General features: G+C 44.3%; 1 protein-coding gene across 2 annotated transcripts in view; it reads right to left on the bottom strand.

Annotated features, from left to right (window-relative positions):
• LOC139227850 (leucine-rich repeat-containing G-protein coupled receptor 6) overlaps positions 1 to 14,029 on the bottom strand; it is a 158,515-nt gene that overhangs the window by 76,745 nt on the left and 67,741 nt on the right. For both annotated transcript variants that reach the window (XM_070858932.1, XM_070858933.1), the window contains exon 3: positions 4,075 to 4,146. In XM_070858932.1, coding sequence (XP_070715033.1) covers positions 4,075 to 4,145 — 71 coding nt within the window. In that variant the 5' untranslated portion in view covers position 4,146. The remainder of the gene's footprint in view (positions 1 to 4,074; positions 4,147 to 14,029) is intronic.

Raw genomic sequence — 14,029 nt, 5'->3', positions numbered from 1 at the left:
GAGTCTTTAATCAGTTGTTGACATTTTAGCAGAACACCTGGGAGCAGTAATCTAACTGAAGGTGTTCAGACAACATCATGAATTAATTCACTCTCGTGGTTTGTAGCTGAACCTTGAGATTCGACTCTCGTCTTTGAACTCACTCCAGAATATCCGTTAGTTATAATACAAGGGCGGATTTATACTATGGGGTTATAGCACCTGTTGAGAATGAGGCAGAATGAGCAGACATCTGTCAGCTCTGGGCAGGGAAAGTGGAGCTAAGCCTATGCATACTATACAGAGCTTCAACTGTCTGCTACATTTTAATGTTTGCAGAGAGTCAAGTGTCCCTGAGCGCTCTACTAACAATATACAGATTAAAAATGAAGTTTGAAAGGTTATATTGCAGCTGCTATGAAGCTGAAGTGGCAGAAATCTAACTACTTGAGGTTTTTTCAAGATGTTGTCCTAAATGTGATTTGGGCGACTCAAATTACATTGCAGAGTTTGTGTTGATGAAAAAAACAAAATTGTTTTGCAAAGATGTGATCTGTATAGTATAACTAGCATATTACTTTGTAAATACTATAGGATGGCTTTATTAAATTTTGTTGGCAGCAGTGCTGCTCTGTGTTATTGATGCATAATACTCCTTACTGTAGAATTCGCACCAAGTCCCGCTCAACTATCACCCCTGTGCTCGCTGACCTACATTGGTTCCCGGTTAAGCAATGCCTTGATTTCAAAATTCTCATCCTTGTTTTCAAATCCCTCCATGGCCTCACCCCTCCCTATCTCTGTAATCTCCTTCAGCCCAACAAACCCCCAAGATGTCTGCACTCCTCTAATTCTGCCCTCTTGAGCATCCCTGATTATAATCGGCCAACCATTGGTGACCGAGCCTTCTGTGGCCTAAGCTCTGGAATTCCCTGCCTAAACCTCTCCAACTCTCTTTCCTCCTTCAAGACGCTTCTTGAAACCTTCCTCTTTTACCAAGCTTTTGGTCACCTGCCCTAATTTCTCCTTATGCGGCTCGGTGTCAACTTCTAAAAATCTCATAATACCCCAATGAAGCATCTTGGGACATTTCACTACATTAAAAGGTGCTATATAAATACAAGTTGTTGTTGTTGTTGTTGCAGTAGTAGAAGAATAATCAGCCATAGTGATTATTATGGTTAACTGAGAAACAGCAGTGAGTGGGACATATCATGGCCAGTATATATTGTTTGGAAAAGTAATCTAAAATACATGTTACCTTTTTCTAGTGGAACTGCAGAAACAGCTGGAAAAGAACATTCATCTGAATGCAAAACGTTTTTGCCTCTGAAGGGTTCTGACCATTTCAAATATCTTGTATTACCCTAATTAAATCTATTCTCTCTTTCAGTTATCTTAATGCTTTGGGGCAGAACTAGAATCACATTATCCTGAGGTGAGTTCAGACTCACAGTACAGACACACACACACTTTCAGGAGAGTTGACATTTTCTTTCCTTTCTGCACACACACATTGTTTTCAGGCAGATAGGGATATTCTGGGAATTTTTTAAACTATACTTCCTTTTGCCAACTCCCAAATCCATAAAACATTGTAAGTTCTTGTCAAATACTGGGTCATTATAGCTCCAAAACTAAAAGTTCTCACTGCCTGAAAGGGTGGTAGAGGCAGAAACCCTCACCACATTTAAAAAGTGCTTGGATGTGCACTTGAAGTGCCGTAACCTACAAGGCTACGGACCAAGAGCTGGAAAGTGGGATTACGCTGGATAGCTCTTTGTCGGATGGTGCGGACACGATGGGCCAAAATGGCCTCCTTCCGTGTTATAAATTTCTATGATTCTATTCTTCATTTTCAATAGACATATGTAAATTGAACCCAAGAACGAATAACAAATGGAATAGTCATCCTTCTATGGATGAAGTATGTTTTCACTGTCTTAATATACTGTCTTTGTTTCTCATTAGAAACGGGCTGTTAGAAGGTGTTGGGTGAGGGCTGCATGCATTAACCATCAGAAGAAAATCTACATTTCAGTAAACTAATATTTATGGTTGTTTTTCAGCTGGAACTGCATTTTGTTTCCGACTTGGTGACGAGCTGGATGAATGATTTTTTCAACTCCTCTACCAGTTAAACAGCTCATTTGAGAATTGTGAAGCCAGCATCATCTGTATCTTGGTTGGCAATTTTCTCCCAGATGTATTAAAGAACGAGTGCACCATGAAACCCAATAGAAGGAAAACTTCTATTGTTGGACCCATATTTTGTATTGTAAGTTCCCCTAAAAGAGGATGTTTGTAAATGCGTTTTTAAATTAAGTTGGAAGTCACTTCGGATTGCTCCAGAAATTGATACTTTGTCTTATTAAGCTGCAGTAATTTAAGCACATTTACCGAATAGACTGCAGGGAAATAACATTGATGAGACCAGCTATTTGGAGTAAAAAAAACAGTATTAATGGCTCGGAATGAGAATTGTGCACGTTAGATTATTGGGAAAATTCCTAGGGAAAACATCCAAGTATCATCCATTATGTTGCAGGCATTTTGTACAATTCAATCATTTTAAAGTCTATGAAAAGAAATGAACAGCATCAATTTATTTGTAGTTATGAACCAAGCTATTTTCAAGAAGAAGCTGTGTTCGGGGTAAGTTTGACCAAAAATTGTGGAATCCAACTGCAGAATCAGGTGTTACCAGCCAGTAAACCCACGCTTAAAACCCCACAGTAGCATTTACCTCACCGGGCTCTGGGTGTTGTCCGACCGAATATATTCTAATAGGCTGAACATAGTGACATCAAAATAGATTCATCATCCTCTCAAGATCGGAGTGAACATTTGGCATTCAACTTTGCTTTGAACACAAAGGCATTACTGTTTCCTTTAAGAACGAAAAGATAACCAAGGCCCATCACAATTGCATTAAAAACAAGGAGGTAGGAGACACAACGTTTATTGTAGCTCATTGCTTGATGTGGGTATTGTTATCTACAGCCTACTTTTTACATTCATTCTTATCTGATTTTGAAAGCAATGCCCTTGAATGGTATCAAGTGTAATGAAGGCAATGTTTGTTTATTGAGCATGTGAATGTTATCCCATTTTTCTATTTGGGTACAGTCTACTGTTACATGCAAAGCTTTCTCTAATTGTAGGTTGATCGAAATAGCACCTCTTTATCTTTATTCTCTACTTTTGGAAATTAAGCTAGTGAACTAATAAGAAAGAACATTTGGTCAAGTACATAAGAAGTGTAGCCTTCTTGTTTGCACAGAAGATTGTTTTTGTAAAATGGAATACATATGCTCATAAGTCCTACACCAGTAGCAGGGGTGCAAGAATATAAAAATGTTTATGTGAGAAGTAATAGAATATGTGAAAAAGAAAATGGTTGGGAAACGGTGGCAGTTTTTTGCCAATGGGTTAATTGCCAATTAAGGGTCCCTGGAAAAGGCTGGACTAAATTGCCTAGGAATTGAAGACAGTTTATGTTTCTGAAAACACAGCATTCCCTGATGTATTGCTTTAATTGTGTTGTGCATTTGAAGATTATAAAAGTTGTGCTGTACATTTGAAGTCTCGAAAATGTAATGCCAGGGATGTTAAATATTTGTGCACAATTATTTATCCCCAACTGCAATTCATTCATGTATTTATTTTTGTCAGAATGCAATTTAATAAAAGCCATCTATGGAAGACAATAAAGAATAATTTGATTTCCATATATCATTATATTCATAGAATGTGACTTTTAATAAATGTGTGGTGTCAATGTTATTGTGTACAAAACAGCACGAAGCTCGTCAATAGTTTGGAATGCTCTTCAAATGCTAGGAGTGAGATTTATGGTCACAAAGCACATGACAAATTGTAATCTCATTAAACATTTGGAAGTATGTTTATGTTTAACAGTAACATCCATCAAAATAGGTCACAGTTTTGAACCAAAATGAATGTATCATTGCCAATGATTTTAGATTTGACAGGTTTAGTGACACCTCTGAAACAAAGGTTACAGAACACAGATGACACAGGGGTCAGGCAATTCTAACCTGTAATTATTAGTTGCAATTCTTGACAACTTACAGTGATTGGAGGTTGGGAAGATCCCATAATGCTTCACTGGGGAGCCGCTTCAGCTGGTTGTTTTGTAGCATTCTATTGAAAAGAGAGACAAATTAATGATCTTGATGTATGAAACAAGGCAAATGTTGCTTACACTAGGTTTCACTCAAACTACTTTTTAGATTTAAATGTCTTGCCAAAATACCAAAATTGAATTGGCTGTTAAAAGAATGAGAGATTCTGAGAATGCAGTAGAGTAAAAATTAGTGGTGGCCCATTTTCGTCTGTGTAACCAGTGGCGCACAGTCAGCGCACTCATGAACTGGGAGGCCAGAGACTGACCCGAAATTGGGTCTTGGACCTCATTGGCATAACAGGCTCTGACAGCCCTGAAAAGATGAATTTTGGGCTTCTTGGGTAGTGGCCCAAAGGCAAGTCCTGGGAGGAAGAATACTCCTGCTTCTCCTGGCTCCATAACATTTTGAAATAAATGATTTTTTTTTTAAACTAACCCTTTGATGGTGGCTGGAGCAGCTGCCGAAGAATCCTCAGCAGAGCAGGCTCAATCTGCACTGCCCAGTTTATCAGAGGCGTCCTAAAACAGGTGTTAGGTCACTCGTTTGCATGTGTAAGGGGCATAATGCCTGTTTTAGGTGACTGCAAAGGGTGCCTGAAAAATCCATTGATCTTATTTTGTTGGTATTGAAATTGGACCTCACTATTGCAATTGGACCTCACTGTGCAATGTGGTCTAATTTCTATCCTTGTAAATACAGTTTGACATAATTTGAGGGCTGTGGGACAGAAGTGTAAAACATAAGATCTACAAAAGTAGCTTCCTCTGTGCCTCAGTTGTCTTACCATAAGAACATAAGAGATAGGAACAGGAGTAGGCCATACGGCCCCCCGAGTCTGCTCCGCCATTCAATAAGATCATGGCTGATCTAATCATGGATTCAGCTCCACTTCCCCGTCCGCTCCCCATAACCCCTTTTGTTTAAGAAACTGTCTATTTTTGTCTTAAATTTATTCAATGTCCCAGCTTCCACAGCTCTCTGAGGCAGCGAATTCCACAGATTTATAACCCTCTGAGAGAAGACATTTCTTCTCATTTCTGTTTTAAATGGGCGGCCCCTTATTCTAAGTTTATGCCCTCTAGTTCGAGTCTTCCCCCATCAGTGGAAACATCCTCTCTGCATCCAACTTGTCAAGCCCCCTCATAATCTTATACATTTCGATAAGATCACCTCTCATTCTTCTGAATTCCAATGAGTAGAGGCCCAACCTACTCAACCTTTCCTCATAAGTCAACTCCCTCATCCCCAGAATGAATCTAGTGAACCTTCTCTGAACTGCTTCCAAAGCAAGTATATCCTTTCATAAATATGGAAACCAAAACTGCACACATTATTCCAGGTGTGGCCTCACCAAAACCTTATATAGCTGTAGCAAGACTTCCCTGCTTTTATACTCCATCCCGTTTGCAATAAAGGCCAAAATACCATTGGCCTTCCTGATCACTTGCTGTACTTGTTTCATGCACAAGTACCCTCAGGTCCCGCTATACTGCGGCACTTTGCAGTCTTTCTCCATTTAAATAATAACATGCTCTTTGATTTTTTTTCTGCCAAAGTGCAGTGTGGAGTGACATTGAGCCATACAGACCAGTAAGGCTCCAAGTTCATGTCGGTGCTAAGTTAGCTGATCTGAGCCAAGGCAGTGGTAGAGAAATATTAAATTTGGCCTCTGGGCTAGGCAGGGAGAAGAACAAAGTCAAGTTGGGTTCCTGCTCCCAATTGCTAGAAATTATGCATGTGGGGGCAGCAAGTACGGAACAGATTTAGCTCGACAGTGACTGTCACCAAAGTCAACAAGTCTGGCAATAAGCACTGCCTCAGCTCATTCACGAAGAATAGCTACTTAAAGTGAGGGTAAGCAGCGCTGGTTGAGCAATATCCTGCACTGCATTCTGGAGCAGAGAGATACGGAGAGAGAACTAGAAAATCATTTTAAAAACAAGGAGTAAATTTTGCACCTTCACTGCACGGGTGGTAATCTGTCCGAGAGGAGCACCCGCCCAGAATAGAATCTGTCAGATTTTCATTCCATTGTTTTCTCCGGAGATTCTGCCTATCTTCTGCCGAACTTGCGTTGGGAGATCGGGAGAACACCCATGGAAATTACTGGGGTATGTTTATTTCCCTTAGGGCTAATCTTCATTCAGCTATCTCAGATTTTGCAGATTACATAATTACAACGAATTAACTTCTTTTAAAGGTTAGAAAGCATTAAGACATCATTTCCTTTGAACTCCACAAATAATTATAGAGTTACTGCATATCAAAGACACAGAAAGAAGCTTAATGTCTAACATAGGATATACATTACTTTTATTATTTAAGCACGAGTTTTGTCAACATGAACCAAATAGGAAGTATGTTGAAACTATACATAAACTTGGTGCCTGTGTGTCGTGGAAGGAGTGCTTTGAACATTACCTTCAAGTGATCATGTGATGGTGTTTTATAGAATTAATCTATCATGAACTGAACTGGACCTTAACATAATGAATATCTACAAGTCAACTTCATCTCACCACAAGACCTCAGGCTTCAACTTTGCATTTTTTCAGATCGTCCTTCCTGTTCTCTGTTTGTGAACAGGAAATTGCTCTCCTCATCTATGTCATGTCCATATAAGCTGAATTCCCTCAGAGTCTATTCGTATTTTGGCTGTCACTCCAAATCCAAGACCATTACTTCTAAATCCCTTTCTTTTACTTTCTGTTGGCTTGTCTCTCCTATCTCCTGCTATTCTTGTCACACAGTTATGCAATCTTTCATTTCTCTTCTCTCGGGTACTTTGCCCCTGTAACCCCCACCAAATTCCAACTCGAACCCATCAATGCTTTTCAGCCTTCCTATTCTCCTGCCACCATCCCAAGCTTGAATAAGTTTCCAGCTACCCGCTCTGCCTCTCTAAGCATTCAACAGAGGGCCCATTGAGGCATCTGTTGCTGCCTCCTTAAGAGCAGAAAACCAACTGTCCCATCTGCCAACCTTTCTGCCCATCACACCAGCTGGGGCTAACATTACCAACTCCCTTCCCATCCCGCTCACCCCACCAGAGCCTCCTTGGACTCTGCCAGTAGATCAACAATCACCACCCCTCTCCGTATTTCCCTCCAGAATGTTAGCACTTGCTATCCACATCTTATTGTGGATGGTTTTACTGGCACCATTACATTGACAGACTCCTAGCTTACAGGTGGCAATACCTTTCCCTTTACAAATGTCTCCCCACCTGGCTATACTTCCCACCACCCAAACTGTCACAGTGACCGTTAGGTCCGTATCTCCAAAGTCTCTCCCCTTACTCTATGATGAACTTAAAGGCAAGGCAAGGGGTTCGAATATCACATCTTATTCCAACCCCTTGCCTTGCCTTTAAGTTCATCATAGAAAAACTGAGAAAACATAGAAAATAGGTGCAGGAGTAGGCCATTCAGCCCTACGAGCCTGCACCACTGCATCATTGTCTGTTGCTCCACCTCCCAGCCTTATCCAATGTTTCTCGCTGAGATATTCCCTCTCCTTTCCTTCCTCAGCTTTTGCGTGAGAATCTCCTTATCCTCAGTGACTTCAAATTCCATCTAAGCTCTCTTTGAATTATTTCCTCTGAATTTATTGCACTTCTGAGCTTCCCAAACTTTTCCCTCTAGAAAACACTTCTAAGCATATTCACAGCCTCCCACTTGACCTTGCCATCTCCTATGGCCTCTCCAAGTGTGCAAAATTAAAACATGTGGTATTGGGGGTAATGTATTGACGTTAATAGAGAACTGGTTGGCAGACAAGAAGCAGAGAGTCGGAATAAATGAGTCCTTTTCAGAATGGCAGGCAGTAACCAGTGGGGTGCCGCAGAGTTCAGTGCTGGGACCCCAGCTATTTACAATAGACATCAATGATTTAGATGAAGGAATTTAATGTAATATCTCCAAGTTTGCAGATGACACTAATCTGGGTGGCGGTGTGAGCTGTGAGGAGGACGCTAATTGACTGCAGGGTGACTTGGACAGGTTAGGTGAGTGAGCCAATGCATGGCAGATGCAGTATAATGTGGATAAATGTGAGGTTATCCATTTTGGGGGCAAAAACGTGAAGGCAGAATATTATCTGAATGGTGGCAGATTAGGAAAAGGGGAAGTGCAACGAGATCTGGGTGTCATGGTACATCAGTCATTGAAGTTTGGCATGCAGGTACAGCAGGCGGTTAAGAAGGCAAATGGCATGTTGGCCTTCATAGCTAGAGGATTTGAGTATAGGAGCAGGGAGGTTTTACTGCAGTTGTACAGAGCCTTGGTGAGGCCTCACCTGGAATATTGTGTTCAGTTTTGGTCTCCTAATCTGAGGAAGGACATTCTTGCTATTGAGGGAGTACAGCGAAGGTTCACCAGATTGATTCCTGGTATGGCAGGAGTGACATATGAGGGGAGAATGGATCAACTGGGCTTGTACCCACTGGAGTTTAGAAGAATGAGAGGGGATCTCAGAGAAACATATAAAATTCTGACAGAATTGGACAGGTTAGATGCAGGAAGAATATTCCCATTGCTGGGGAGTTCCAGAACCAGGGATCACAGACTAAGAATAAGGGGTAAGCCATTCAGGACCGAGATGAGGAGAAACTTCTTCACTCAGAGAGTGGTTCACCTGTGGAATTCTCTACCGCAGAAAGCTGTTGAGGCCAGTTCGTTAGATATATTCAAAAGGGAATTAGATAGGGCCCTTACGGCCAAAGGGATCAAGGGATATGGAGAGAAAGCAGGAAAGGGGTACTGAGGTTGAATGATCAGCCATGATCTTATTGAATGGCGGTGCAGGCTCGAAGGGCCGAATGGCCTGCTCCTGCACCTAGTTTCTATGCTTCTATTCTCAATATCTTGATTACTGGCAAAGTTATCTCTTGACCACTTCCTCGTCTACATGCTGCTCCTTGGCAACATCATCTGCACACATGAGGGTCAGCTTCCATATTTACGCTGATGTCACCACAGTTTTCTCCAGTTAAACACTAGGAAGACTTTGGCAGGAAATGGTTCTTCGGCTCCCCCGCAAACTCTGCACCATTGCCACTGATTCCACCCCCCTACCAGCCACTATCTCAGGCTGAACTAGACTTTTTGTAACTGTGCCACCCTATTCGACCCTGAGATCATCTTCTAACCCCATATCCCAGCCATCATGAAAGCAGCCTACTTCCACTTCCAAAGCATCATGCTGCTGTCCCTACCTCAACCCATCCTTTGCTGAAATCCTCATCCATGCCTTTGGAATAATCAAAGCTGGAAATGACAATGTTCACTTGGCCAACCTTCCATCCTCCATAAATTTCCAAAACTCTGCTGATCATATCCTAAATTGCACCAAGTCCTGCTCAGCTATCTCGCTGACTTACATTAGCTCCTGGTCCAGCAAAGTCTCAACTTAAAAATTCTCATCCTTGTGTTCAAATCCCTCCATAGCTTCTCCCCTGCCTCTCTTTGTAACCTCCTCCAGTCCCACAACCGCTCCCGAACACTCTGTTCCTCTGACTCTATCCTCTTGTGCATCCCTCCTCCCTTTGCCCTATCATTGGCGGTCATGTCTTCAGCCTCCTAGGTCTCACATCTCCCTAGGGGAGGCAGTAACATAGAAATATAGAAACATAGAAAATAGGTACAGGAGTAGGCCGTTCGACACTTCGAGCCTGCACCACCATTCAATATGATCATGGCTGATCATGCAACTTCAGTACCCCATTCCTGCATTCTCTCAATACCCCTTGATCCCTTTAGCCGTAAGGATCACATCTAATTCCCTTTTGAATATATCGAATGAACTGGCCTCAACAACTTTCTGTGGTAGAAATTGTGTTCCTAACACAGTTTTTAATAAGACACTCCAGAGTGAGGAACAGGCCTTAGGGACCGGCTTATGAACAGTGCTCCCAAGGAATGCTGGGATCCCTTGGGACTTCAGGGGATGAGCTCCCTGGTGGCGGAACATGGGAGTGTATGCTTTACAGATACACAACATCACTCCCCCCACCAAAGTCAAAATTAAAACTATTTACAAGGCGAGGCAGTCGGGAGCCTTTCTTTCCCTGGTGGACCGCCTCGGTACAAATGTCTGTTCTGGTGTGTTTTCTGTGCCCTCGCTGGGCTGGCGTGTTGTTGGTCCTGCAGGGCTGCTAGGTGAGCCTGGCCTTGCTGGGCTGTTGGGCGTGATGGGTTCGATTTCCTGGTCCGGCGTGGTGTCGTTGATCCTTTGGGTGTATGTTGCGGGCTCGAAAAAGGTGGTGTCTGCTGTGGGTTGTTCAGGGCAGTCTGTGAACCGCAGCCTCGTTTGGTCCAGGTGTTTTCTGCAAATTTGTCCATTGTCTAGTTTGACTACAAACATCCTATTCCCTTCTTTAGCTATCGCCATGCCCGCGATCCACTTGGGACCATGTCCATAGTTTAGCACATACACAGGGTCATTCAGATCAATTTCCCGTGACACAGTGGCGCGACCATCATTTACATTTTGCTGCTGCCGCCTGCTCTCTACCTGATCATGCAGGTTGGGGTGAACCAGCGAGAGTCTGGTTTTAAGTGTCCTTTTCATGAGTAGCTCAGCCTGTGAGCGAGTGAAGTCTCGTGCATTAGCTGAGCAGTATGCGGAACAGGCGGGTTTGGAGTGAGCCTTCTGTGACTCATTTAAGGCTCTGTTTGATGGTTTGTACTGCCCGCTCGGCCTGGCCATTGGAGGCTGGTTTAAACGGGGCCAAGGTGACATGTTTGATCCCATTGCGGGTCATGAATTCTTTAAATTTGGCACTGGTGAAACATGGCCCATTGTCACTGACCAGTATGTCAGGCAGGCCGTGGGTGGCAAACATGGCCCTCAGGCTTTCAATGGTGGCGGTGGCGATGCTTCCCGACGTTATTTCACATTTAATCCATTTTGAAAAAGCATCCACCACCAGCAGGAACATTTTACTGAGAAACGGGCCCGCATCGTCGACATGGATCCTCGACCATGGTCTGGAGGGCCAGGACCACAAACTTAGTGGTGCCTCTCTGGACGCGTTGCTCAACTGAGCACACACACTGCATTGCCGTACACAGGACTCGGTAAGTCAGAGTCGATACCGGGCCACCACACGTGGGATCTGGCTATCGTTTTCATCATTACTATATCCGGGTGTGTGCTGTGGAGATCCGAGATGAACGTCTTCCTGCCCTTTTTTGGTAGCACTACGCGGTTACCCCACAACAGGCAGTCTGCCTGAATGGACAGCTCGTCCTTTCGCCGCTGGAATGGCTTGATTGGCTCTTGCATTTCAACGGGGATGCTGGCTCAGCTCCTATGCAGTACACAGTTTTTTTTACGAGGGACAGCAGAGGATCTTGGCTGGTCCAAGTCCTAATCTGGCGGGCCGTGACAGGTGATTTATCATTTTCAAATGCTTCCATGACCATCAACAAGTCTGCGGACTGCGCCACCATCAACAAGTTTGCAGGCTGCGCCATTTCCACCCCCGTGGTGGGCAATGGTAGCCGACAGAGCATCCGCACAGTTCTCGGTCCCTGGCCTGTGGCAGATGGTATAGTTATACACTAATAGCGCGAGTGCCCACCTTTGTATGTGGGCTGAGGCATTAGTATTTATCCACTTGTTTTCAGCGAACAGGGATGTGAGGGGCTTGTGATTGGTTTCCAGCTCAAATTTGAGGTCAAAGAGGTGCTGATGCATTTTCTTTACCCCGAACAGAAATGTTAATGCCTCTTTCTCAATCATGCTGTAGGCCTTAGACAAGCTCCTGGAAGCATAGGCAACAGGTTGCAACTTCCCCGCAACATTAGATTGTTGTAATACACACCCGACTCCGTACGACGACGCGTCACATGCTAGCACAAGTCTTTTACACGGGTTATACAATACAAGCAGCTTGTTGGAGCATAAAATGTTACTGGCTTTCTCAAAAGCAATTACTTGGTTTTTTTCCCCATACCAAGTTCTCACCTTTGTGCAATAACACATGTAGGGGCTCTAAAAGGGTGCTTAACCCCGGTAGGAAGTTACCAAAATAGTTGAGGAGTCCCAGGAACGACGGCAGCTCCGTGACGTTCTATGGCCTGGGCGCGTTCCTGATAGCCTCTGTCTTGGCATCTGTGGGCCGAATGCCATCCGCCTCGATCTTTCTCCCCAAAAACTCCACTTCTGTTGCCATGAAGATGGATTTCGACCTCTTCAGCCGCAGCCCTACGTGATCCAGCCGCTGGAGGACCTCCTCCAGGTTTTGTAGGTGCTCGGCGGTGTCCCAACCCATGACCAATATGTCGTCCTGAAAGACCATCGTGTCTGGTACTGACTTGAGTAGGCTCTCCATGTTTCTCTGGAAGATCGCTGCAGCCGACCGAATTCCAAACGGGCATCTGTTGCAGATGAACAGTCCCTTGTGAGTATTGATGCAGGTGAGGCCCTTCGAAGATTCCTCCAGCTCCTGCGTCATGTAGGCAGAAGTCAGGTCGAGCTTGGTGAACGTCTTGCCTCCTGCCAGCATCGCAAATAGGTTGTCTGCCTTAGGTAGCGGGTATTGGTCCTGTAGCAAGAAATGATTAATATTAATCGTTTTATAATCGCCGCAAATCCTGACCATGCCATCACTTTTGAGTACTGGAACAATTGGGCTGGCCCACTCGCTGAATTCCACTGGGGAGATGATGCCCTCGCGTTGCAGCCTGTCCAACTCGATTTCCACTCTCTCCTTCATCATGTGAGGTACCGCTTGCGCCTTCTGGTGAATGGGTCATGCCTCTGGGACCAAGTGGATCTGCACCTTCGCCCCAGAAAAGATTCCAATGCCTGGCTCAAAAAGTGAAGGAAATTTGTTAAGAACCTCATACATTGAGGCCTCATTGACATGTGATAGCACTCGGATGTCATCCCAGTTCCAGCGGATTTTGCCCAGCCAGCTCCTTCCAAGCAGTGTGGGGCCATCACCCGGGACAATCCAGAGTGGCAGGTCGTGCACTGTGCCCTCGAATGTGACCTTGACCATGGCGCTGCCCAGGACAGTGATAAGCTCTTTGGTGTACGTTATCAGTTTCGTGTGGATGGGGCTCAGGGCTGGTCTTGGTGCACCACAGTCTCTCAAACATCTTTTTACTCATGATGAGTTGGCTAGCGCCAGTGTCCAGTTCCATGGCTACGGGTAAGCCATTCAATTTTACATTTAGCATTATAGGTGGACATTTTGTCGAAAATGTGTGTACCCCGTGTACTTCAGCATCTGCCTCCTCTCTCTGAGGCTTGAAATTGCTTCGATTCACCATGGACCGATCTTCCTCTGCCACATGGTGGTTAGCAGGTTTTGCAGAGCTTGCAGCTTGTTGGAGGTGCCCCATTGTTTCACAGCTCTTGCAAACATACCCTTTGAAGCGGCATGAATAGGCTGAATGGAAGCCTCCACAATGCCAACAAGGTGTGAATTGCCTTGCATTCATCGTCTGAGTCATCTGGGTCACCTGAGGCCTGCTGGCAGTTGTAGACTCGTGGGTTCTGCCCTGTACATTTCTGCTCGCAAACACAGTTCCAGTTAATTTATGAACATTGCTCGCACTTGTGGGCTGAGAGATTTGTTTGGTGTTATCACTGGTGGACATAAACGCCTGTGCTATCGCAATGGCCTTAATGAGGATCGGTGTCTCTACTGTCAAAAGTTGTCGTAGGATGGTCTCGTGGCCAATGCCCAGTACAAAAAAGTCTCTGAGTAATTGTTTCAGGTAGCCATCAAACTCACATTGTGCTGCAAGTCGCCTTAGCTCAGCGACGTAGCTCGCCACTTCCTGACCTTCAGATCGCTGGCACGTGTAGAACCGATACCTTGCCATCAGCACACTCTCCCTCGGGTTAAGATGCTCCCGAACCAGTGTACACAGCTCTTCATA

Source organism: Pristiophorus japonicus, chromosome 17 (genome assembly GCF_044704955.1).
Source record: "Pristiophorus japonicus isolate sPriJap1 chromosome 17, sPriJap1.hap1, whole genome shotgun sequence".
NCBI lineage: Eukaryota > Metazoa > Chordata > Chondrichthyes > Pristiophoridae > Pristiophorus > Pristiophorus japonicus.
This window is presented reverse-complemented; position numbering and strand designations above follow the sequence as displayed.